Source organism: Chrysemys picta, chromosome 2 (genome assembly GCF_011386835.1).
Source record: "Chrysemys picta bellii isolate R12L10 chromosome 2, ASM1138683v2, whole genome shotgun sequence".
Classification (NCBI taxonomy): Eukaryota; Metazoa; Chordata; order Testudines; family Emydidae; genus Chrysemys; species Chrysemys picta.
In genome coordinates this window covers 2,228,286-2,253,731 of record NC_088792.1, presented here as the reverse complement: position 1 = coordinate 2,253,731, position 25,446 = coordinate 2,228,286, and the positions used below count along the sequence as shown (strand labels likewise).

General features: G+C 52.6%; 2 protein-coding genes across 12 annotated transcripts; one reads left to right on the top strand and one right to left on the bottom strand.

Annotated features, from left to right (window-relative positions):
• Positions 1–2,459: 2,459 nt before the first annotated feature.
• On the bottom strand, positions 2,460–9,317 carry LOC122173157 (gastrula zinc finger protein XlCGF7.1-like). Of its 4 annotated transcripts, none has more exons than XM_042847054.2 (3): positions 9,179–9,317; positions 5,816–6,974; positions 2,460–4,735 (listed from the first exon to the last, which is right to left on the bottom strand). In XM_042847054.2, the coding sequence occupies exon 2, from the start codon at positions 6,958–6,960 to the stop codon at positions 6,055–6,057; it is 906 nt and encodes a 301-aa protein (XP_042702988.2). In that variant the 5' UTR covers positions 6,961–6,974; positions 9,179–9,317; the 3' UTR covers positions 2,460–4,735; positions 5,816–6,054. The 4 variants fall into 4 exon arrangements, with proteins under 4 accessions (XP_042702988.2, XP_065442714.1, XP_065442713.1 ...); XM_065586642.1 differs by having other exon boundaries at positions 9,170–9,303; XM_065586641.1 differs by lacking the exon at positions 9,179–9,317 and adding an exon at positions 8,510–8,646.
• LOC101953010 (oocyte zinc finger protein XlCOF6-like) lies at positions 9,203–25,069 on the top strand. 8 transcript variants are annotated; one of them, XM_065586498.1, is made up of 7 exons: positions 9,203–9,340; positions 9,456–9,587; positions 10,026–10,161; positions 11,250–11,457; positions 13,324–13,450; positions 18,053–18,172; positions 19,840–25,069. In XM_065586498.1, the coding sequence occupies exons 4-7, from the start codon at positions 11,434–11,436 to the stop codon at positions 22,212–22,214; spliced, it is 2,646 nt and encodes an 881-aa protein (XP_065442570.1). In that variant the 5' UTR covers positions 9,203–9,340; positions 9,456–9,587; positions 10,026–10,161; positions 11,250–11,433; the 3' UTR covers positions 22,215–25,069. The 8 variants fall into 8 exon arrangements, with proteins under 8 accessions (XP_065442570.1, XP_065442571.1, XP_023968312.3 ...); XM_065586499.1 differs by lacking the exon at positions 10,026–10,161; XM_024112544.3 differs by lacking the exons at positions 9,456–9,587; positions 10,026–10,161.
• The last annotated feature ends 377 nt before the right edge of the window (positions 25,070–25,446 follow it).

The following is a 25,446-nucleotide window of genomic DNA, read 5'->3' as shown; positions in this document are numbered from 1 at the left end:
TACCTCCTGAGGTCTCTTCCAGCCCTAATATTCTATGATTCCAGGTCTGACAGTGGTCAGCAAATTAGACACATGATGTGGCAGCAAAAAGTTATGTTCTGCATGCAATTGTTAGCACTAGTTTTCAAAAATCAAATGGGAAGAAAATTCCAAAAAAGTGACCTGCGCATCAGTTATCAGTTATCAGGGGGTAGCCGTGTTAGTCTGTATCTACAAAAACAACAAGGAGTCTGGTGGCACCTTAAAGACTAACAGATTTATTTGGGCATAAGCTTTCGTGGGTAAAAACCTCACTTCTTCAGATGCAGCATCTGAAGAAGTGAGGTTTTTACCCACGAAAGTTTATGCCCAAATAAATCTGTTAGTCTTTAAGGTGCCACCAGACTCCTTGTTGTTTTTATCAGTTATCAGAGCATTTCCTACTGGTCCTTGAAGAGTTCATGTTACAATGTTTAAATGGGCTGGGAAGTTCTCGGATAAAGGCCCATGGCCACATGTCCATAGACGCCACCACGACCAACTCAGCTGCACTCCTTCAGCACTGGGGCTCCTCAAACCCAAGAACACAGGGATGGCCCTGAGAACACCATAGCCCTGTGGCTTTCCCCCGTCCCTGGCTCCAGACACACACTAGAGGGCAGTGGTGCACGGACCTGCTAGCCTGATACTGCACAGTTCTCCTTACCTGTGAGCTGAGGCTGGTAATTTCTTTCTAGATAGTGATGTGGTTAGAAGAAAATTCTCAGTTTTGTTTGGGATGGGGTTTTTGTTGTTGTTTTGCTTTGTTTAATGTAGTTCCTGGTTCTAGCAGCCATGTGGATGCCAGGTGCTGGGCTCTTGGATTGGTCCCCTGCGCCCAGGCCGGCAGGGGCTGGGTTGTGGCATGCAGAGGCAGTACACTTACCTGCACTGGTAGAGCATGCCTTGCCTCTTGAGCCCAGACGTGCAGTCCTGTCCCAAGACAGCTCTGGCCAGAGTGGGGCCTTCCAAGGGTCCACAGGAGGGAGTAAAAGAGATGAGCTGCAGGATGGGCTCAGAGGACCACACGCTAGGTTATGCGACTAGCTGAGAACTGTCCTCTCCCCCTCAGGCCATAGGCATACGGACTGGGCCGATCCATGGGGTTAAAAATCTCTTCCTCCCATCGCCGGGAAAGAAGCCAACAGTTCACTGATTGATCTCCGGGCAGGCCGTGAGGCTCAGTACACGCAGAGAAATACCGGACCCCAGCTGGCACCAGGGGGCTCATAGGGATCAAACCAGACCTGTGCGAGGAGCTGGGGCACATGGAGATGCCACTCTCATTAGCTGCGGCGGAGTCCTTCATCTTAGGTCCAACGGGATTGTGTGGAAGAACTACTCCAGTGGGAGGAGATTAGGTGACAAATTCAGAGCCTGCAATGAGTTACTGAGACTGGCGTTCTCATCGCATTAACAGTGCCACTGGTTCAGCGAGGACATGGGAAATGCACACGTTCACCTAGCACCCCTTGGTTCTGCTGTTTGGGAAACCCAGCGGATTAGTCTTTGGCACATACGTTAGGAGGGAGGTCTCTGATCTCCTGAAGCTCCACCCTGAAGGCAAGTGATCTCTGAAGAAACCCAGTTTATTGTGTGGATCTCTTCCTTTCGTCTGAATAAATCCCGTTTGCCCCCTGGCGCTGCCTGCCAGGGCCCTTGAACATGCAGGGACAAGCCCCAAGAATACGGCTATGAGATCATTACCGAGCAGAGGTGTTGGGCAGCAGGAGGGAACTGATGGAACAGAGAAAGCTGGGAGGGCGAGAAGGGCTTGTTTCCTGCTCCACCCTATATCTGTTCTGGGTATCCCCTGTCTTGGGGAGAGGGCCTGGTTTGGTTAACCTCTCCGGGAATGCTCTGGAAGAGGAGGTGATCAGCACACCCGTGGATGGCGTCCCTATGGGGCCTTGAGCTCTGCTGGAGAAGATCCCATGGGGAGGAGGATGTGAGGTTGGCATTTCCCCCACCCAGCATCCCTCCTCTGCCAACCCCACATCCCTTATGCTCATGGAAGCAGAGGGGAGGAACTGGACCTAAGTCTCTGTGAATTGTTGCAGTGGCCTTGAGCTCTGAAAATTGAGTACGTTCCCCGTGCCCACAGGGCCTCCCACGTGCTGATGGGACGCTGCTTCTGACAGCCAGCGCCGCTCCAGGGATAAAGGTTTCCCCCTGGCTAAGTGCATGTGATTGTCTCCCAAGCCCCAGTGACCACCACAGTCTGCTACTGCCTCAAGCTAATAGTGAATGGTGGTTGTTTTCTTTAGCTGAACTGGTAGAAGCCAGTGGTTTAAGCGCTGAAGTTCCTGGGCCGTGAGAGTGGGGATAGCCGTATTTATGCAGCCAGTTCGTTACACCTAACCGGGGGCTGATGCTGGAAAATCATGGGTGAGCCGTGATCAGGACAGATTTTCACCGAAATCAATCATCACACAGCGGAGTTCCTTTCAAAACACACCTTCCTTTATTGATCTCTAGCATTGCAGCTACAGTACCAGAGAGACACCCCATCATTTCCACCCCCACTTTAATAGCTGCTTCCCCCCAGGATTAACCCTCACCAGACACGCCCCTCCCCTACACCCTCCTGTCTTAGTTTCACATCCTTTAATCAACCCATCTCTACCACCCCTTCTGCCCAGGCAGGGATCACTACAAGAATTCAAACAGAGTTAAAGACCCAGGATCCTCTATAGAAATACGAGCCATCATGTGCCTCTTAATCAGGAACACGGCACTTTCCAGTCATAGAAATGGTACCCGCGCATTCCCAAAGAGAAACTTACCCAGCCAATCCTCTGGGGTTACAGACAACATTTAGATTTATTTTTTTTAAATAAAGGGTGTTGGGAGGGTGAGGATCTCAAAAACCTCGTACCGATGGGAGTGTTTGCATGAATCTCTGACAATGAGATACACGTGCTCTCTCATCCAGGGTGGGTACCCTATCCCCTGGTAGGATGAGGGTTATCATATTTGCTCCTCGGTCACTAAGGCCTCTGACCCTGATCCAGCGAAGCACTTACCTCTTGCTTAACGTTAAGCCGGTGAGTGGTCACCCTGACACCAATGCATGTGCTAAAGCGCTTTGCTTGATCAAGGGCATATTGAACCTTTCTGCTCCTATTCCCACTGACGACAATGAGAGCCTGTCCATTTATTTCAACAGGAGGTGGACTGGGCCCTAAAGTCTGATCGCTGATGTTAATCTCTGGCTGTATCAGCTGTTATGACTTGAAATCCATGGGTTAATTCTACCCCAGAACAGCTCCACTGAAATGACCCCCCTCCTCCCAGATGTTTAATATTCCCCTGTGGCACTGGGAACCCAGTAAGGATATGCCCATGGGGAGACCCAGAAAGTGAAAATGGCTAGAAACTAAAACTGACCAATCTGGTTTCATTGTCCAGGCAGAGTGACATGTAACAATGAGCAAACAGCAGAAAACTATGAACGGAAAATTCATTTTTCCAAACCATTTCTGTTTTACTCATCTGCACGTCTGAGAGTGACACAGGCAGGAACTGTCTGTGTTGGACATCTCTTGCGTTTTATGCTGACTGCACTGACGGCCTTTTCCAGCAGCTGCCTCTCCCAGAGGAAACAGACTGAATTCTTGCCCTCCTCACATGCAGCAGAAACTTGCCTCCTTTTGGAACATTAATGAAACCTTCCCCTTCTGCCCAGAATCTTCGGGCATAGAACAGAACATCCCAAACCCAACCAGAAAGGACCAGAAGAGACTAGAACAGGAGGTGGGAAATACCACAAAGGGAAAAACAGGGATGCAATTACATGCCACTGGCATAGCAACGCTCCTTGAACTGGCCTGTAACAGCAAACAGGGAGCAAACACTCCAGTGCATCCACTTGGTGATTTCTTGCTGTCCTGTACAGCACGGGGAGCGAACAAGATTTTTCCAACATACATGACATTTGTATGATGTCTCTCCTTGTGTTTTAACAGAATATTTTCCCACCTTCAGGAGGTCTCAGGCTTATATTCAGAATTACAGATTCACAGAATTTAAAGCCAGAAGAAATCACTGTGCCCCTCTAATCAGACCTCCTGCACCGGCCAAGTCACAAAACGATACCCAGTGATTCCTGCAGAGGAGAGAATTATTCTTAGCTTATCTTTGCAGCTCCCTAGTTCTCCAGTTCTGGGTAAGTGACCTCACTCATGCAGATTTATCTTGTGAGGAGCGTACCTGCCCTCGGGGCATTTAAATGGTCTCCTCTGGTATGGATTCTCTGGACTATAATGCGGTCACTGATAGCTAAGGCGTGTCCCAAGCTCAGAGCAGGTAAATGGGGCCCCTCCTTTGCGGATTTTCTCAGATGTCACCAGGAACATCCTCAGACCAAGCCTCTCCCACATTCAGTTCATTGGGATGGTCTCTGGGGTTTTGGGAGCCTGCTTCTCCCTGAAGGTTTTCCAGCAAGGACTATAGTCGCTTAGTCTCTGCTCCATGCAGGGTCCCTGATGATTTAGCAGAAATCTCTGAAGTTTTTTTTTTTTTTATTACGGTAATTAGGAGGATAACACAGTTTCTGTGGGGTGGATGAGATCCTGCTTCAGGTGCCACCTTCTCTCCTGTGTGGTTTCTAGGAGAGGTGGCTGTGGGATGAAGCTTTTCCCACATCTACAATGTATTAATATTTCACATGAGTCATGAGATCCTGCTTCTTTTTCACACTCATCCTTCTCGCTCCCTGGATAAAGGAACACATTCAGAGATTAATTCATGCACTAGTGGAAAATTTCCAACTACCCGGATAATGCAAACAATACGGAGCACAAATAAACAGAGCTTTACGGGCCAGCGCCAGGGCCAAACAGCCCAGAGCGAGAGCTGGGTGGGGGGAAGCCGGGCAAACATGACTGACAACGGCTGTAATGTACACGGCTTTGCAATGGTCACAAGGCGCTATTAATTCAGCCAAGGGCTGGGATGGTGCTGCCACATCTGCTTTCTCTGGGCGCACCCCTCTGCTCTTTCCACTGGCACCAGCTGCCCTCACAGCATTCCCCTAACTCAGAGCAGCTGGTACCTTTGTGCTTCCGCTATCCCAAAAGGGGCTGCAGCAGAATCAACCAAACCTCCCAGCTGAGGGTATTTAACCAACACTCCACGGGCCGTGTCTAATTGGCAAAAAGTGAGTGCAGCTGCCCTAATCCTTAATACGGAGGAGGGGCTTACGGAGAACCCGGATCCTAGCATGCCTGGCCTCGACTTGCTCTGAGCAGCCAGGCCAACACCGTATGGAAGACCAGGGCCACCCTGTAGAAGACTGTGGCCTGCAGTGATCCCAGGGCTGAATTTTGGCCAGGCCAGAACTATGGGCTTTAAGGTCCTGAAGGCTGCAATGCTCCAAGACGGAGAGAAAGTGAAGGGAGCTGTTCCTAGTTTTCAGGGGTGCTGGGCATTCACAGCTCCCATGGGAGCCAGCAGGAGTGGGTGTTCAGCACCTCTGAAAAGCAGGCCAGCCAGGTCTGATCCTGCAAGATGTCAGGCGTCTCCAATGGAGGCTGAAGGGTACTGACGGGACTCAGCCCTTCACAGGATCAGTCCCTACAGCAGCAGTAAAGAACTTCGCCGTGAGTTTCCCTCATTGTTTAGCTCATCTGCTCCCAAGCACAGGGAGCCGAGTGAGCAGGGACAGGGAGCTGGGAGAGGGACGTGGGTGGAGAGTGCCTCGCTGGAGGGCGAGGCCATCACCATGGAGCCAGGGGGCTGGGACTTGGGATTCCTTCTGGGGCTTCTACATGGGGTGGACATGAAGAGCACGAACCTGACTGGCCAATGGAAAGAGGAGTTGTAAAGGGAGCCCCAGAGTCAGTGCGTGAAGACAATCAGTCTCCCCTGTGGGGACTCCGGGGTGTATAAGGAGCGACTCCGGACACCCAGAACGTTCACATGGCGTCTCTGCCGTTCAGCCTCTCACGTGCAGTGCAGTCCCGGGCCCCTCCGGGAGCTCCCAGCGGAGTTCAGAGCTATCCGCTCGGTAAAGCTTTTAACACGACGTCAGGCTCATGTGAGGGCTTTGTCTCCCAGGTGGGTTCTCTGGTGCGTAGTCAGGTTTATCTTCTGCGTGAAGGTTTTCCCGCACTCGGGGCACGTGAAGGGGGTATCCCCGGTGTGGATTCTCTGGTGGATTTTCAGCGAGCCTTTCTGGCTGAAGCGCTTCCCGCACTCGGGGCAGGCGAAGGGTCGCTCCCCGGTGTGGATGCGCTGGTGGGTGACAAGGCCGCTCTTGCAACTGAAGCTCTTCCCGCACTCGCCGCAGGGGAACGGGCTCCCCCCTTGGTGGGTCTTCTCGTGCGTCACCAGGAACGTGCGCTGACTGAAGCTCTTCCCGCACTCGGTGCACTGGTAGGGCCTGTCCCCGCTATGGGTCCGCTGGTGGCTGGCCAGCGTCTGCTTCTCCTTGAAGGACTTGCCACAGTCGCTGCATTCGTAGGGCCGCTCCTCCGTGTGGGTCCTCTGGTGGTTGAGGAGGAACCGCTGCTCCCGGAAGCTCTTCCCGCACTCGGGGCAGGCGAAGGGCCGCTCCCCGGTGTGGATGCGCTGGTGGGTGACCAGGTTCTGCTTGAGGCTGAAGCTCTTCTGGCAGACGCTGCACTTGTAGGGCCGCTCGCCCGTGTGCGTGCGCTGGTGGATGATCAGGTTGTGCTTGAGGCTGAAGCTCTTACCGCACTCGGGGCAGATGTAGGCCCGCTCCCCCGCGTGGTTCTTCTGGTGCCGGGTCAGGCTGGGCTGCTGGTTGAAGCATCTCCCGCACAGAATGCATTTGTACTCCCGCTCCTCCGCCTGGCTGTGGATTACCAGATTTCTCTCATCGCTAAAGCTTTCGTCGCAAGCCGGAAACGCGAACGGCCTGTCTCCGGGGGGGGACGTCAGGTGAGTCATGAGATCCTGCTCCTGATCCGCACTCATGGGACCGTCATCTCCTGGGTAAACAAACACACTGCAGATATTAACCCAGGCCCCGGGGGGAAAGAGCCATGAACACACCACTGAACGCTCACCAGTCTCCTCACTCCTCACAGCATCAACAACCATTAACTCTGCCTGAAGACAGCTGGGTTTTATTATTATTAACCACACCCCCGTTCCATTGATTTCTCCACTTCTACTCGGAATAGCCCCAGTGCCGTTGACAAAGATAAACGGATACAGAGATTAACGGGATCACGCTGAAATGCGGCCTCCTCTAGGGTGGAATACAGGAGCCCTAAAACACCGCACAACAATGCTACACAACAGCTGAGCGCTCAAAATGAAGAATCCAATTTCAGCTGCGGGGGAATTTAAATAAGGACAGTGTAACCGATCGAGTCAAACAGGGCACTGACTCTTACCAAGTGTGCCCTGGCCCCTGTAATGACGATCAGTGATCAGGGCCTGACTGTCTTTTATACCTCACCCGAAGGATGGTAACTATAGCAACAAATAGTAGGGTGGTATTTATTCAGTACTGGAGTAGAGGGAAGAGTGACATCTGTTCAATCTCACCACTTGTTCCTACCACATCTGTGTGTTCCTGGAAGGTCTCCAACTCTCCTCGCCTGATTGCTTAATGGGACGGCATGATGGGATCACAGCCCAAGGTGATCTGGCTGATGGCTGGGGGGTTCCTCATTGTTTGAATACGTTGCAACCAGAGGGAAGTTGTCCCTTTGCATGAGGAGCCTTGGTATACTTAGGGTGACCAGATTGCCCGATTTTATAGGGACAGTCCCAGTTTTGGAGGTCTTTTTCTTATATAGGTTCCTATTGCCCCCCACCCCGTCCTGATTTTTCACATCTGCTGTCTGGTCACCCTAGGTATACACTAAAATAGCTGAATGAGGGTGCCCAAAATTTCCCCAGCAGGTGACTGCGTGGAGACCCAGGAGTCCAAGTGATGAATGTCCTTTCCACAAAGTGAGGCTGGTATCAGCCAAACTCCCCCTTCATATTGCAGCCCACAGAGACAAGTCCCAGCATGCCAGGAATCAGGGCCCTGTGCAGCCCGTAGTGCCCGGCGCTGTGCTCCGCATGTAGACAGGGCAGGCAGCGTGTTACATCCCCAACAGCCAGGGCCAAATGTTCATTCGCTGAGCCCCACCGCGGCCCGACGAGGCGTTAACCTCCTTCTCCAGCGAGCCAGAGGCGAAGTGACTTGCCCAAGGTCGCGCAGCCAGGCAGTGGCAGAGTGTGTACTCACTAGGAGCAAGGCAGAGGTTGACACTCCCTTGTGCCGGCAGCCTCTGGGACAGCAGGGGCCGCGCCCGTGGGTCTGCAGCGTGGGCTCCGCCTGGGGAAGAGCCGTGTGAATGCACCGGCGTGTGCTGCCCCCCAACACCCATCCACCCACCCGCGTTCACCCCGGTACAGCCCCGCCCCCACATCCCCGCCGGGCCCCGGCCACGCGAAGCAGCAAGTCGCGGTCCCCCTCCCACGCGCGTTTCGTTCTGCGGAACACCCTCGCGAGCGCCCTTACCCGGATCCGATTTCACTCCGGCGTGGCCGCGCGCGGACACTGCCCCGGGCCGGGACCCGCAGGAGGTTTGTGTACAACCGCCCAGCCCGGGCTGGTCCCCGGGAGACAGGGGCTTGGTCCCGGCCGGGTGCGACTCCCCTGGCTCCCTCGGTGCAAACGGGACGGGAACTGGCTGGGAGCGTCCGACCGGAGCGGAGTCTGCGGGGCCTGCCTCGGTGCGGGGCGCCGGGCTGCAATGCGGAGCTCGCTGCGTCTCGCTTCGCTTTCCACGCGTGCCCCAGCCCCGCTCCGCGCACGGCGGCAGGACGCCCCGGGCGGGAGCGGCCGGAGTCACACCGCACGGGCTAGTGGCCAGGCGGTGCCGGGAAATCAGCTCGCCCTTGGCGAGTCACGCCGAGCCTGCGCCATTGTGCGGGGCTCGCAGCCTTGCAATGCATCCCTGGGAGCGGCTGGAGCACTTCCTGCCAGGGAAGGGGCTGCCCGCGATTGCGGCAATTTCCTGTTTGATCGGGGGTGGGAACGGGCTGACAGGCCTCCGCCATGGAGAGGAGACTGGCCAGACAAACCCCGGCCCCAGGATCGGGCCGGGGAGCAGAGCTCGGGGTAGTGTCAGCGCTTCTCTCGCCCCACAACAGAAGTTGGTCCAATAAAAGATCTCACCTCCCCCACCTTGTGTCTCTCGTCTCCTGGGCCCCACAGGCGACAACACCACTGCAGACACACGTCTGTCCTCTATACGCCTCTGTATCCCCCCAGACCAGCCCCCTTCCCGGGCTCAAAGACAGTCTGGTCACCGTGTGCGGATGAATCCAGGAAGCGACCTGCAAAGGGGTAAATGGGTTTGTGCCTTTTTTTAAAAAGTGCATGATGTATAAAAAAAGGCATTTCCCCCCTTGCTTTTTACATTAGAAATGTAGGTCTTGTTTAATCTGTTTTTTCCCGGAAGACTCTATGGATGACTAGAAAACTCTGAATGGCTGGAGATGTTCAAATACTGTGAAGATGAGGATGGTATAAAAAGACAGACGGACAAACAGAACTAGACTTAGGGCACTTCATTCAAGTGACCCTTGATTCAGTGAGTGGGGAGATCATTGTTATTCAGCACATTTAAAACACTTTGGGTTTTGTTTGCTTTTGTTGACACGCTTAGATGCCCGAGAAACACTTGGAAGAACGTTTATCTTTGTTAAAAATTCAGCCCTGGCCCCGATCCCTTCTGTTAAGGGCTAGGGAAATTCACAATCCTTAGTGGCCCCCTCTGAACACTGCTGCTAACACCTTCCCGCTTCAGGTCACCCCACTTCATCCAACCCCGCTCTGTCCCCCCACTGGCTCCCCCTTCTCCACGGCAGCCAACACCAGCTTCTTGTCTTTCCCTGTAAGGCACTTTGTGACTTAGCCTCACGCTCTCTGATCTGGTATTTCACCCCACCTTCGCACTGACAAATAACCCGGCCTTCGCCGTCCACCACTCCGCTTCGAGCCTCAGACATGCCTGTGCTTTCTTCAGTAGAAGTTCCCCAGCAAGATCTGCCCAGCTACCAGCCTCTGCCTGTAAATCCCTTCCGAAAACTCCCCTCGGCTGCGGTGCCTACAGCGCTCTGCCGGCTGACACAGGGCGGGGAGAGAGGATGAAATGTACAGACAAGGTCAGAGGGCAGCTTGGATGTTGTATTTATAGCTTCCAAGGCCAGAAGGGACCTTTGGGATCATTTGGTCCGACCCCCTGTATAACACAGGCCAGGGAACTACCCCCAAAATAATTCCTAGAGCAGAGCTCTTTAGACAAACAGCCTGCCTTGGTTTTATAATGACCAGTAATAAGATAATCCACAGGACTAAATGGTGGTGAATCATCCATGATCTAATCGTATCCACGGGTTTATAACATGCCCATCACCGGAGTATCTAAGCAAAACCAATGCACTTGATATGTAAAGAAACCTGTACCGAGCCCTTTTCCCCAAGTATGTTTGCACCTGCAGTAAATAGTGCCAGGATGTTTGCACCACACACCAGTCTGGGTGCACGTACTTCACTCTCTAAATGCTACAGTACCTGCCCCCAGTTAAAAGGTGCCCACCAACATCGGAGGGTGGCCCTGAAAAGCTGTGCCCACATCAGAGGCTCATGCAAGTGGCTCCATTGGGGGCTGGAGGATCAGACGAGGGTGACCAGATGTCCCGATTTTATAGGGACCGTCCTGATCTTTGGGGCTTTTTCTGATATAGGCGCCTATTACCCCCCACCCTCTGTCTCGATTTTTCACACTTGCTGTCTGGTCACCCTAGATCAGACCCCTAGTCTCTGGTTACTTATTCCCAAATGTAAAGAGACTGGTTTGTAATGCAGAGGGGAGGGGCTTTGCTGGCAGTCACGTGTGGGAAGGTTTGGCACAGCAGCCCTGCAGAAAACAAAGGGTTTGCATGACCGCTCCGTGGGCTGATGGGAAGTGTAGTTCTCCCTCTCTGACAAGGTTAAAAACCATCTGTGCTGTGATCCCAGGCAGCTCCAGTACCTTCGGGGAAGGACTACAGCTCCCAGGGATGCCTTACAGCTCGGCAGGAGTAAAAGCCTTACAATAGATGGGGCTCTGTGGGTCTAACACAGCACACGTGACCTCTGTGGGTAACTGCCTTATTCCTCAGCATCCTCAGTTTGTCAGTGTTTGCTTTAAAAAAACAACCTTATAGTCCTGCTGCAGATCTCCCCCTTTCTCTTTTCTCTAATCTCTCAGTGCCTTTCCTGGTAGCTGCTGAAATCAGACCAGAGCCCCTCTGCGCTGGCAGCCATTAAGAGAGAAAAACCAGGATCTCTAAATACTGATTGATAAAAAAGACCAGATCTGGAGTCCTCCTTATCTGCTGAGTTCCAGCCCAGACAGCCCATCTACACCCGGTGCATCCCAGCCCCAGAGGGGAATGGCTGAGGAGATCTCCGCTCAGGTAGGACATTTACCCTGGACATCGTGTTTGCAGATCAATTATAAACACCCCGAAGAACCTGTCAGGAAGCAGACTGCGATCTCAGTTACGCTGGTGTAAATCCAGAGCAGCTCCACTGAATTAAGTGGAGTGGCTCCAGATTTACACAGAGAGCAGAATGTGTCTCTGTGTCCTGATAAAAAGAACAGGAGTACTTGTGGCACCTTAGAGACTAACAAATTTGTGTCCTGATACTCAGCCTGGCTGCAGCGAGGGTGACCAGACAGCAAGTGGAAAAATCGGGACAGAGATGAGGGGTGATAGGCGCCTGTATAAGACAAAGGCCTGAATATAGGGACTGTCCCTATAAAATCGGGACATCTGGTCGCCCTAGCTGCAGCCTGCAGGTTTCTCAGTCCACAGGTGGAGACTTGGATTTTGTTCTACTGGAGCAGTGTCTAATGAAAGGGTAAAATGCCTCTCTCTGCTGGGGCTCCGTTATCAAGTCATAGATTCCCAGGCCAGGCGGGACCGTTCGTTGTAATCAACTCCTCTGACCTCCTGTGTAATACAGGCCAGAGAATGGACCCCAAATAATTCCTGGAGCAGAGCTCTTAGACCAGCGCTGCCTAGGAGCATGGAATAGACACATTTGCACTGCCCCCATCTGCCCTACACAGCAAAGCGGTGCCGGGCTGTCATATCTGAGGGGTCTGTCCTGCAGCACCACATCTCTCTACAGAGCCGGGGAGGTGTTGTAGCTGTCAGCAGGTGCATGTTCCATTTGAAAACATGGCCTGAGATGGTTGAGACGTGCACGCGGGCTGAAGAACCTCGTTTTAGAGATGGCTCATGGAAGGGGATTATCTAGAGTCTTAGCCCAGGTCTACACTAGTGGGGGGGTCGACCTAAGATACGCGTAGCTGAAGTCGGCGTATCTTAGGTCAACTTACCTGGCCGTGAGGACAGCGGTGAGTCAACCGCTGCTGCTCCCCCGTGGACTTCGCTTCTGCCTCTCGTGAGCTGGAGTTCCAGAGTCCACTGGGAGCGCGATCGGGGATCGATTTTATCGCGTCTACACTAGACGCGATAAATCGACCCCCAATAGATTGATCACCGCCGATCCGGCGGGTAGTGAAGACCTGCCCTTAGACTGGAGCGCAGGTTAGAGGCTGAACCAGGACTAGCGGGTTATATTCAGCAGCACGGAGCCCGGCCGTTCTTGTGGGATTTCATCCCCAAACAGCAGAGACCTCACGAGAGCAGCTGCTCTCAAGGCTTGTGCCACATGAGGCCAAAATCAGGTGAGAACAGGTTTCCGCTTTAGCCAGGACAGGAAAATAAGACCCTGCCAGGTTTAGAATCCAACTAGAGTCCGTATCAGCCCCTCCGCTTTGGAAGGGGTTTGGATCGTAGGCTCTGCAGCGTTAATAGCTGTTGTACTGGGGAAGAGAATTAGAAAAATAACCCAGGGTTATGGTCACCTAAATGTGTAACTGCTCTGCGCAGGCTGGGCATGTTCTGTGGAGGAGCTGAAAGTAACGATCCGTGCAGACAAACCATTCCTCGGCAAGGCAGCGCCATGTATTGGAGATAACCAGCGCTGTATTTGCACCCACAAGACACACCGTATGCCTGTAGCTAGTTGAAGGGCAAATGGCAGTTTTCAGGAAGGTACGTGCCGCACAAGGGTTCCAGAACCGGGCAGTCTCACAATCCCGTTATAAACCCTCCGGTTCCCGGAATTTGTTCCCCTGTTTCCCACTTAACACGCTGTTAACCCCTGTGCGCGCGCACATGCACACACAGCAGCTTTTAACCTCACACCGATACCATGGCCCTTCCCGTTCCAGGAGGGCACTGAGCGGGTCGCTGTTTGTGTTTCAGAGCCTGGTAACGTTTGAGGATGTCAGTGTCTATTTCTCCCCGGAGGAGTGGGAGATTTTGGAAGAGTGGCAGCGGGAGCTTTACCGGGATGTCATGAGGGACAACTATGAGCTTCTGATCTCAATGGGTAAAAATCAACAATCGTTTTGCCTTTGCTTTTCGGATAGCCTGATTCTGGGCATGTCTGGGGTGACTTCAGTTTATCAGTTTGGACCACATTTTTAAGGGTTTGATTTCAATGGGTTAGGCCCGTAGGTGCTTTTGAAATCCCACTAGGTGCCGATCTGCATCTTTAAGCATCTGGATATCTTTAAACATCTGGCCCTTTCTCTTTCTCCACCATGGTGACGCTGTGGGCCTGATTCTGAGCTCAGTTACGCTAATGTAAATCTGGGGTAACTCCAGTGCGGTCCATGGAGACTCACCACTGTAAACGTGGGTTAAGTGAGAGCAGAATCGTGCTCCGTGAATGGAAACAAGGCAGTACCATGCCTCTGCTCTGACCCACTCATCTGGAAATGGGGGTGAACAGTGAAATGGCAAAGTTTGCAGATGATACAAAATGATTCAAGACAGTGAAGTTCAAAGCAGACTGCGAAGCGCTACAAAGGGACCTCACAAAGCTGGGTGACAACAGGGCAACAACATGGCAGATGAAATTCAACCTTGACAGGTGCAAAGTAACGCACACTGGGAAAAAATAATCCCGACTACACATTTATAATGATGGGTTCTCAATTAGCTGTCACCACTTAGAGAGATTTTGGAGTCTCCATGGATAGTTCAGCTCAATGTGCAGCAATGGTCTAAAAGGCTAACAGATTCATGACCTATGAAGGAAGGCTGAAAGAATTGGGTTTGTTTAGTTTGGAAAAGAGAAGACTGAGAGGGGACATGATAGCAGTTTTCAGGTATTTAAAAGGGTGTCATAAGGAGGAGGGAGAAAACTTGTTCACCTTAGCCTCTAAGGATAGAACCAGAAGCAATGGGCTTAAACTGCAGCAAGGGAGGTCTAGGTTGGACATTAGGAAAAAGTTCCTAATGGTCAGGGTGGTTAAACACTGGAATAAATTGCCTAGGGAGGTTGTGGAATCTCCATCTCTGGAGATATTTAAGAGTAGGTTAGATAAATGTCTATCAGGGATGGTCTAGACAGTATTTGGTCCTGCCATGAGGGCAGGGGACTGGACTCAATGATCTCTCGAGGTCCCTTCCAGTCCTAGAATCTATGAATCTATGAATTGTTAGGGACTATTCGGAAAGGAATAGAAAATAAGGCAGAACATTTTACATACCATTATGTAAGTCCCTGGTGCGCCCACACCTGCTATACTGTGACCAATTCTGGTCGCCCCATCTCAGAAAGGACACAGGGGAACTGGAAAAGGTTCAGAGAAGGGCAACAAAGATGATCAAGGGTATGGAACAGCTTCCATATAAGGAGAGACTAAAAAGATTAGCGCTGTCATCTTAGAAAAGAGACGACTCGTGGGGATATGATAGAGGTCTATAAAATCATGACTGGTGTGGAAAAAAGTGTTATCTGCCGTTTCCCACACTACAAAAACCAGGGATCACCCAATAAAATTAATAGGCAGCAGGTTTAATACAACCAAGAAGTACTTTTTCACATAATGCACAATTAACCTGTGGAACTCATTGCCAGGGGATGTTGTGAAGGCCAAAAGTATAACTGGGTTAAAAAAAGAACTAGATAAGTTCATGGAGGACAGGTCATAGAATCATAGAATATCAGAGTTGGAAGGGACTCAGGAGGTATCTAGTCCAACCCCCTGCTCAAAACAGGACCAATCCCCAACTAAATCATCCCAGCCAGGGCTTTGTCAAGGTCCATCAATGGCTGTTAGCCAGGATGTGCACAGATGCCAAACCATGCTCTGAAGTGTCCCTAGCCTCTGTTTGCCAGAAGATGGGTGGATTACTCCAGCTGCCCTCTTCTTTACAGTTCCCTGAAGTTCTGGGGAGCCATTGTCAGAAGACAGGATACTGGACTAGAGGGACCGTTGGTCTGACCCAGTGTGGCCGCTCTTATGTTCTTAACTGCTGACTTGTGGCTTATCCCTCCTCAATACATTTTTATGAAAAATGCCCTCCTACTTGGTTTGTTTTGCAACTTTTTTTCTGCAAATCATCATCGCTCTAGGTGATGCGTGCAGTAGAAATGCCTAGTCGTTCATTCATTCATTCATGCATTTATTCCAGTGCTCGCTCTCCTGGGGCAGCCAACAAACTCACCACCGTCCACCTGAACAAATATTCTCTTAAATATTCCTCTGCATTGCTGCACAGCGGAGGTACTCTCGCTTTGTTGCTGCACCCCTTCTCCACAGGAGTCACATAACAGCCCGCCCCAAAACTCCCGCCCAACTGGGGCAAAAGTAACTCACCGAGCGGAGCAGGGGGCTCACCCGAGGTCGGGGCAGGACCTGGCTGGCTACGTCTCCAGAGACCGTGTGCTTCCGCCCCCCTGCCCACAGCCTTTAGCTCCTGCAGCCTCCGGAGGGTTTAAAATACATGGTGCTGGGGCCGGTCAGGCATGTGGGCCAGGGCAGGACAGCTGCGGGGACAGTGCTCAAGGAGTCCCCAGCAGCCCGGAGGGGGAGGAAGAGGAGAGCATCAGACTGCTGCCTGGATGGGGTGGGGCTACACTCCCCCTCCCAGCCCAAGTGCTGGGGGCTTCCTGCGTGTTATTTTTCCACATTTAAAATCCAGGGTCCTGAGCTGTCAGACATTTCGGACCAGGCGTGGTGCGTACTCCCTGGAAAGCAGTGGAATGACTCATGGCAGTAAGCACTACTCCCTGGAGTAAGTTGTTTGCAAGAGGAAACCCTTACACACAGAGTGCTTACGTTCGGAGCTGGCGTAGCAGCCACAGCTCCACTGGCGCCAGGTGTAGCAGAGTGCGACCGGGCCCCTTGGCTCCTGCCTCTGCTGGGTCCACAAAGTCACTCGGCGACCCTGGGGTTAGTAACCGCTGGTGCCGTTTATTTGCAGGCTTGTTCCCACCACCGTTTCACCATGTACAGTTCGCCCGTCACCATCTGCGGGCAGGAGGGAATCGCCACCTCGCTGCTTCCGTTCCCTGTCTTTTCTCTTCCTTCCCCTGAGGCTTTTATACAGCCCCAGGGTAATTGGGCGGCAGCTGTCTCTGCTTCCCCAGATAGGGCCAGGTTATCTCCAGCCAGCTCTCATGTATTCCCCTAAACGGGAGCTGGCGTGACAGAGGGTGTAGGCCCAGCCGGCCCTTTGCCCAGCGCCCTGTCACACCAGGGGTGTTATAATCACTCGCATCAGGGGTGACTGTCCCTTATTCACACACACTGCGACTGGGACAAGTCTCAGTGGAACCCAGAAGTAGAACATTCAAAGTAACAGAGGGGCAGAGGGGTGGGTGGTGATGTGGGGTCCTACAGGGCAATGTACCGTGAGGGAGACAATACGAGGGATTAAAAGCCCCTGTTTATTCTCAGAGCAGGTACAGCCTGGACTGCAGCATTGCCAGATCCCCACCACCACCCCTACCCGTCTGCACCAGTTTAGAGCGGGTCATTGTTAGGTGAGCCCTTTAGACACCCCACTTAGGACCTAGCAAAGACTCAGTTTCTCACTGTAAAACCCAGGTCACCTGGCTGCGGCTAGCCCTAGAGGGACTAGCACAATTTAAATACACCCCCTTTTTTCTCAGTCTAGGCCCTAAGGGGGAGAGGGAAGTCACGTCTCCAGCGCCCACTCATTCCTTGGCCTCTCTCATGAGATGGGTAGGGGTTGCTGACGAGCATTCGCTGTGATGGTGGGTTTTATAATAGGGGCGCCACTAGGTACCGGAAAGGGACGCTCCAGCCCACCCACACAGCGGCGTCTGTGCACCACTGTCCCAGGCCACGTCCACACCAGTGACCTGGCAGGCATGTTGCCCATCACCGGCCAGTCCCCCTATGTGGGGCCACTGTATTCCCACGCCATGGATCACGTTGCCAGCCAGGCTTGGCTGATGGCGAGTAGGTCCCAGTCTGCGGCAGTCCAGGTGAGAACCCCCTCCCCATTGAGTCCCATTGCCATGTGAGGCCTGGAAGGGGATGGCGCCATCTCACCCGCTTCTCTTCCTGGTGAGAGGGGTGGCGAGGCCCAGGAGCTGCAGACGGCACCCACCCAGACTCCTGGTTTCCCTCCGATTTAGGGCACTGTCTCCCAAGTGGTTGCCATGGCACTGGCTGTCTAGGGTATCGGTCCTGAAGGATGCAGGGCAGCGCGATGGATACCCCGATGCTACGTAGAGGGCTGTATCTCTGTGTCCAATCGGGGGTGGGGAGGGAGGGCAGCCCGCTAAGCCAGCTCTCTGTGGTGGGAGAGCTGGGCGGGGTGGAGAGGCACGTTAGGCCCGGTCTCTGTGTCCCAGGAGGGCAGCCCCAGCTGGAGGGACGCCCCTGGGGGATGAGAAGGACTGGGCCGAGTGGAGAGATGCTCCCTCAGTGGGATGGGGGGGACACACCCAAAGCGGAGGACCCTCCTGAGGGGCAGGGAAACCCACCCTTGGGAGGGAGTAGGAAGAGTGGGGCTTGCAGAAGCAGGACCCTCCCTGGGAGGGGAGTTTTCACCTTGCCAGGGGGCTCATTCACTAGGAGGAGGGGACCTTGTCAAGGGGCCACAGAAGATTCTGAAGCCTGGGAGATGCAAAAGGAAACTAACTGGGTCTGCCTTGCGCTCTCAGCAGGTCATTCTGTTATGAAACGGGACCTCCCGCCACGGACCGAGCGAGGGGAGGAGCCGCCCCATCCCAGGGAATGGAGCGACGCAGAGGAAAAGGGGACTCCGCAAAGCTGCTTCACAGGTGAGGGATCAGACCTGCTCCAGAAACGCTCAGGTGTAGGCCCAGCCGGCCCTAGCCAGCGGAAATGGGCTCACAGCTTCCTAGGGTGGAGTTTCATTTAAACACGAAACTTTGAGGACTACTCCACCGGTTCTTTCTTGGCGGATGCAGACAGGCAGAGAAGGAATGAAGCCAACATTCCACAAGGTCTTCAGGTTACAGGGTGTCTCTTCCGAGCGTCAAGTTTTTACCTCTTAGTTGTCACATCTTGGTGGGCTGAGCTCTCAAATGCCATTCAAAGATTTTGTTCACCTAGAGCTTGTTGAATTTTTTGCTACAAAATTAGCACCTCGTTGGTTAATCTCGCTCTCAAATCCATCCTCCGTTTCTTCAAATGGTTCGTTATTCTCTGGGCAGTGGGGGCCTGTCATTTTCAGGCTGTTGGCTGTTTGCCAACTGTCTGTTTCGATGATTTCTATTCATTATTAGTGCTTCTTATAGTGCTGTGGGGTTGGGCAAATTAAGACGCATGATATTGTGTGTGCTTCCTGACTGGGAGAATTGCAAATAAGAAATCAAGAATAGCCTATGATTAAGATCACACGTTCTGGTACAGATTTTCCTACTCAATCTTTTCTGTGAAAATTTTTGGAATTTAGGATAATTTTTCCAATACAGCAGAATCTCAGAATTACGAACACCAGAGTTACGAACTGACCAGTCAACCACACCCCGCATTTGGAACCAGAAGTACACAATCAGGCAGCAGCAGAGACATAACCCCACCACCACCACCACCACCACCAAAGATAGTACAGTCCTGTGTTAAACGTAAACTACTAAAAAAATAAAGGGAACGTTGAAAAGAAAAGATTTGACAAGGCAAGGAAACTGTTTCTGTGCTTGTTTTGTTGAAATTAAGATGGTTAAAAGCAGCATTTTTCTTCTGCACAGTAAAGTTTCAAAGCTGCATTCAGTCAGTGTTCAGTTGTAAACTTTTGAAAGAACAACCCTAGTGTTCTGTTCAGAGTCACGAACAGCCTGCATTCCCGAGGGGTGCGTAACGCCGAGGTTCTGCTGTATGTGACCGTCATCTTAATCTTCATAAGTAAACAGTGGTATGACCCTACGGCTCATTGCAAACTGATGTGACCTGACAGCATTTTTTTTAAATCTATATTTCATACATGCCACCTAGTATTAAAATAGTAAAGACGATCATGTGATCTGTAACCAGCAAATTCTAATCAATCATGGAAAGAATGGAAGCAGCGTGTATAGTGGGAGTAAGGTCTCCTGAGTTGTGTTCCCAGCTTTCTGTCACTAACCTATTGTGTGACCTCTTGATCTCACTGTGCCTCAGTGAGCCACTCTGTAAAACGGGTATGATACCAGTACTGCTTACCTACCTATCTCACAGCATGGGTTTTGGGGACTAGATAATGCCTGTAAAATGCTTTGAGATCCTAACATAGAGGCAACATCCTGTTGGCATGACGACTTCCTACAAAAGTTCCAAATCTTTTAAACCTTGTAACTGTAGACATGGAGGTGGTACAAGGGGCCTATAACCAGTGCTGCTGTGAGACACACCTTCATGGGGTTACACTGGAAATCAGAAAGAGTTGATATTAGAAGTTTTACCTTCCCTTGCAATAATATTCTGAACTCTCGTCTCTGTGTTGTAGATGATGAGAACTTTACTATAAAATCAGAACCACCTGAGCCCTTACCAGAGAGATCAGAAGAGAATCTCTCCATGTCTCCAGACTGGAGAAACACCTACAAGATCCAGCGCAAACCACAAAGGCAACAGATGTACCATGCAGGAGCCAAGCATGAGAAGGTAACTATAAAATTAGAGCCAAGTGAGTCCCCATCAGAAAAGTCTGAAGAAGATCTTTCCACGTCTTCAGACATCTACAGGATCCAGTGCAAACCAGAAAGGCAGCAGATGAACCCCACCAGAGCAGAAAATGAGAAACTTACTGTGAAACTAGACTCACCTGAACTATCACCTGAACAGTCCAAAGACACTGTTCTTGAGTCTTCAGATTGGGACAGCGTCTTCGGGATCCCTTGCAAATCAGGAAGGCAGCCGGTGAGCCCCATTGAAGCGACCCATGAGACCTCCGCTATAAAACTGGAGGTACCGGACGGATCATCAGAAACAAGCCCAGAGAATGTGACCGTGAATTCAGACTGGGGGAATGTCTGCAGGATCCCGTGCAAATCACAAAGGCAGCCGAGGAGCTCTCTAGGGGCTGAGGCTGAACAATCCGGCTTTGGCAACATAGAGAATTTTGCACTTTTCCAAGAACACCTGAAGAGAGAAATGCCATACGTGTGCATGGAATACGAAGACAACTTTGCGGATCAGGTTGGCCTGGAACCACACCAGGGAAAGCTCCCACTGGAGGCTCCATTTAACTGGACTGGTTGTGGCAGCGGCTTTGGGCCCATGTCCCTTCTCATGACTCATGAGAAAACCCACATAGGAGTGAGGCCGTACATCTGCACGGAATGCAAGAAGGGCTTCAATCACAAACAAGACCTGATACGGCATTACCGTATCCACACGGGAGAGAGACCCTATCAGTGCACTGAATGCGGGAGAAGCTTCGTCCAGAAAACGCACCTTATAACGCACTTCCGAATCCACACGGGCGAGAGGCCGTTTCCATGTACCGAGTGTGGGAAAAACTTCAGGAAGAAAACCCACCTGATGCGGCACCAGAGGACTCACTCGGGAACCCGGCCGTTTCCCTGCTCTGTCTGCCAGAGGAACTTCAGCCACAAGCAAGATCTCGCCAGGCACCAGCAGATCCACACAGGGGAACGGCCGTTCACGTGCACCGAGTGTGGGAAGAACTTCGGCTGGAAGAAGAATCTCATCACCCACCAACGTATCCACACGGGGGAGCGGCCTTTCAGCTGCGCTAAGTGTGGGAAGAGCTTCAGCTGGAAGAAATACCTCATCACGCACCAGAAGACCCATGAGGAGAAGAGACTGTACAACTGCCCTCACTGCGACAGGAGCTTCTGCCAGAAATCCGTGCTCAGCATGCATCAGAAGACGCACCTCGAAAGGCGAGCCTACACCTGTGCCGTTTGCCAGAGGAGCTTCGGCCACAAGCAGGACCTCATAAGGCACCACCGGATCCACACCGGAGAGAGACCCTTCACCTGCAGTGAATGCGGGAAGAGCTTCAGCCAGAAGACTCACCTGGTGACCCACTTCCGGATCCACACGGGCGAGAGGCCGTTCCTGTGCAGCGAATGCGGGAAAGGGTTCAGCAAGAAAACCCACCTGATGAGGCACCAGCAAATCCACACAGGGGAGCGGCCCTTCAGCTGCACCCAGTGCGACAAAGGCTTCAGCTGCAAGAAGAACCTCCTCACCCACCAGCTGATCCACTCCGGGGACGTGATCCTCTACGCCTGCGCCGAGTGCGAGAAGAGCTTCACCTGGAAGAAGAACCTCATCACCCACCAGAAGATCCACGCGGGGAAGAAGCCGTTCGTCTGCACCGAGTGCGGGAAGAGCTTCAGCCAGAAAACCCACCTGAACACCCACCAGCGCATCCACACCGGAGAGCGGCCCTTCCCCTGCGCCCAGTGTGGCAAGGCCTTCAGCCAGAAGTCCATCCTCATCACCCACCAGAAGACCCACCTGGGCAGCCGGCCCTACGCCTGCACGGAGTGCGAGAAGAGATTCAGCCACAAGCAGGACCTGAAGCGACACCTGAGGATCCACACAGGAGAGAGGCCCTACGCGTGCACCGCGTGCGGCAAGAGCTTCAACCAGAGGACGCACCTCATCACGCACTACAGGATCCACACCGGGGAGAGGCCCTTCCCCTGCGACCTCTGTGGGAAGCGCTTCAGCAAGAAAACACACCTCATGAGGCACCAGAGAGTGCACGCCGCGGTAAAGCCGCACATGCGCAGACTCAACGTGGGGGCCATCTCCATGGGGAGCCAGATTTCGGTCTCGGTTGGAAGTCCTATCTCGCTTGGGGATGCGCTGAAGGAGGAGACCATATACGTTTACCAGCTGTGAAAGACGAGCAACGCTAGACGCCTGCCCAACGGAGCTGAGCAAGGAAGGTGCAAAGAAGCAGCTTCTTGTAAAATAACCACTCAGAATCCAGACGGGACTGAATGTGAGAAAAGCTTCACAGCGGGGCCACGTGCCCGGACCCAGTACGCAGCAGCAGGTCCAGTCTAACCATCCAGCTCCCGTTCCCACCAGCAAATACGCACGGAGCAGAATCCACATCTATTTATCAGGCTGAGGTCTGCAGAGAAACGTTAGAGCACCCAGGGACCAGCCTAGCGCTGGGACCCTAGGGGAAAGGTTCGTCTCCTCTCGAAGGTTCATTAGTGGCCTCTCATAAAGAACATGCTTTGGCCCAAATTTGCAGCCAGTTGCCTTAGTTGCACCTGCAGAAGTTGAATGCATCTCTCTGTGCCCCGAAAAGTGCATCAGCCTATACAAGATGAGCAACCGCATGCACAAAGCATGTTTGGGGTGCACACAAACACTATGTGCTCCCAATATTTGCCAGCACAGTTACAGAGTCCCCTGGGAAACACGCCCCTTTGTGTCCTGGGTGTAAGAACGTCCATCACAACTGGACATTTTAACGGTCACAAGACAGTCCACATAGCCATTCACTGGAATCTACGGGGAGGAATAGAAGCTTCACTACTAGGTCCTGCTTCAGTCTGCTCTGCAGATCTGAACCAGGAGAGCAAAGACAGGCCTGCAATGAATGTGTGAAAAGCTGCTATCGATGTTTATATGTAAATCTCCAATGGGATCATCGCAGGAATCAACAAAGCACAAAGACTGCACGCAATTGTACAGTAACCCCTGAACACGTGAGAAATGGGGGGGGACAGTGTCCGGCGTGTAGAACGGTTTCAAAAGAAGAGGAGTAAAGGAATAACCAAGATACCCTGTTATCTCCTCTGTCAGCCACTCCCCCTGCACCCCGTCTCTGCAGGGTGGCAGAGGGCACTGAACGTACGTTGGCAGGAAGCCGTAGTGGGAAAGAGTTTTAACAGAACCATCATTTCTCCTTCTTGAACTGCTCCTGGAAACACTGGCGTGTATTTCAGTGGAGCATCAGCACGTGCTGCAGTGACCAAACCAGGGGCTTTCCGTTCAGCCGGGGGGAATGTCTACCCAGCTCTTCTCTCGTTCGGCTCGCACATCCGCAGGGGAGATTCAGAACTGGGTGCACCAGGAGAATCTGCACCGTCTGCTTCCCCACAGGCACCCAGGGCTGTTACTGCAGGTGTCAGCTCTAGCTGCCAAACCGAGCGTGCTGAGTATCAGACACGCTCCCCCAGTCTAGCCAGGACACACTAACAGGGCTTAAATCTGGCCAGAGCAGAGCTCCGGGAAATATTTCCAAGCCCCAGCGCCACCCTGCGGCATGGAGCCCCCGCCCGCCATATGGGACTGAAGCCCTGAGCCCCGGCGCGCCCCTTTCCCACACCCCTGGTGCAGCCGAATCCCAGAGCCCATCACCCCGCCACAGGGCAGAAGCCCCGAGCTCACCCTGCCAGCCCAGCGGCTGGAGCCCTGAGCCTCCCCTCCAGTCCACTGGGCCCTGGAGTTTTTATAGCATGGTGGGGGCGGGCATGGGGGGCTCCGGGAAATAATCTATGAGAAGTTAAGTTCTGCCCACTAATACTACAGCCTCTGCAACACGGGATAGCAGAGACTTTGGTGCCTAACCTACAGCACGATGACTTGTTCATCCACAGAAGCAGAGAATGATCTAAAGTCGCATTCAGTGTCCTGCATAAATACAGGTCCATTGGTGTGACAGTGATGGTACGACTGATGTTACTGCACTTACCTCTCCCGGGCGGTCTAGGGGCCAGAGTCTGAGCTGTCCAGCGTCTAGGGGCTTGTCTCTTCTCCCCACATCGCTGTAGTATCTGAATCCCTCCAAGTAAAACCAACCCCCCTTTTGCCGCCATTGGAGGGTTTTAAGAGCAGGTTGGACAAACACCTGTCAGGGATCGTCTAGATAATACTTAGTCCTGCTGTGAGTGCCGGGGACTGGACTAGGTGACCTCTCGAGGTCCCTCCCAGTCCTGTGATTCTATTTCTTTCTTCCGTCCCTGCTGGCAAGAAGCAGGTTTGGTGGACACACACACACACACACACACTGTGGAGTAAATAAAGAACATGGGTTTAATTTTGTGCAAAGGTAATATACATGGGGAAAAGTGACTGTAGAGCAGGGGTGCTCAAACTGGGGGTTGGGACCCCTTGGGGTCATGAGGTTATTATGTGGGGGGGTCATAGAATATCAGGGTTGGAAGGGACCTCAGGGGGTCATCTAGTCCAACCCCCTGCTCAAAGCAGGATGAATCCCCAACTTTTTTTTTTTTTTTAAATCCTAGATCCCTAAATGCCCCCCTCAAGGATTGAACTCATAACCCTGGGTTTAGGAGGCCAATGCTCAAACCACTGAGCTATTCCTCCCAGTCTTGTGTCAAAGGCTGACTTTCAATAGATCGTAGCGAGGTAGCTGCTCTGCTACACATGAAACCCTGACCCAGAATCAGGTCGTCTATGAATGATTTAGCACCAGGTTCCCCACGAACATGCGGTGCGCAACGGGTGAGAGGCGGCTCCCTTCTGTCCGCACTCCGGTCCCGACACGAATGGCTCTCCGCACCGAGCCCTACCCCCCGGAGGGGGGGGGCGGCTATCCGGGGCCAACCGAGGCTCCACGGCGCTGCCATATCGTTACGTTTAGGGGCGTTCAGTCATAATCCCACAGATGGTCACTTCGCCCCATTGGCTCCTCAGCCAAGCACATACACCAATGTCTGAACCTGCGGTTCCTCTCGTACGGAGCAGGATTACTATTGCAACAACACATCATCGGTAGGGTAAAACTAACCTGCCAGCCTCCACCCAAACCCCGCTTTGCCTCCAGCATTTATAATGGTGTTAAATAGATTTAAAAGTGTTTTGAATTGATAAGGGGGGTGGCACTCAGACACTCGCTGTGTGATGGGGTTACCCAGTACAAACGTTGGAGACCCACTGCTGTGGAAAACCAGTGAGCTCAGCAAATACCTGCCTTGGTTTCTAAAGGCGGCGCCGAGTGAAAAGGCAGGAAATCCCCTTCTGTTCCTACCTATTGTAACAGTCACCGACGAGCTTCACGTACCACGCTGAACCTGCAGCACCAGGGGCTGGAATTTGCTGCTCATTGTAATTGGAGCGAATTTGATCTGGACCCCACTGAGGTCAATGC

Bases quoted from the DNA above. Each gene is read 5' to 3' on its own strand.
- LOC122173157 (XM_065586640.1), bottom strand. From the start codon at position 8,375: ATGGGTGTTGGGGGGCAGCACACGCCGGTGCATTCACACGGCTCTTCC. The intron at 6,975-8,233 runs GTGAGTACACAC...TTGTTTACCCAG, and splicing joins CAACCTCTGCCTTGCTCCTA to GAGATGACGGTCCCATGAGT.
- LOC101953010 (XM_065586497.1), top strand. From the start codon at position 17,581: ATGCAGGGCAGCGCGATGGATACCCCGATGCTACGTAGAGGGCTGTAT. The intron at 18,173-19,839 runs GTGAGGGATCAG...TCTGTGTTGTAG, and splicing joins TCCGCAAAGCTGCTTCACAG to ATGATGAGAACTTTACTATA.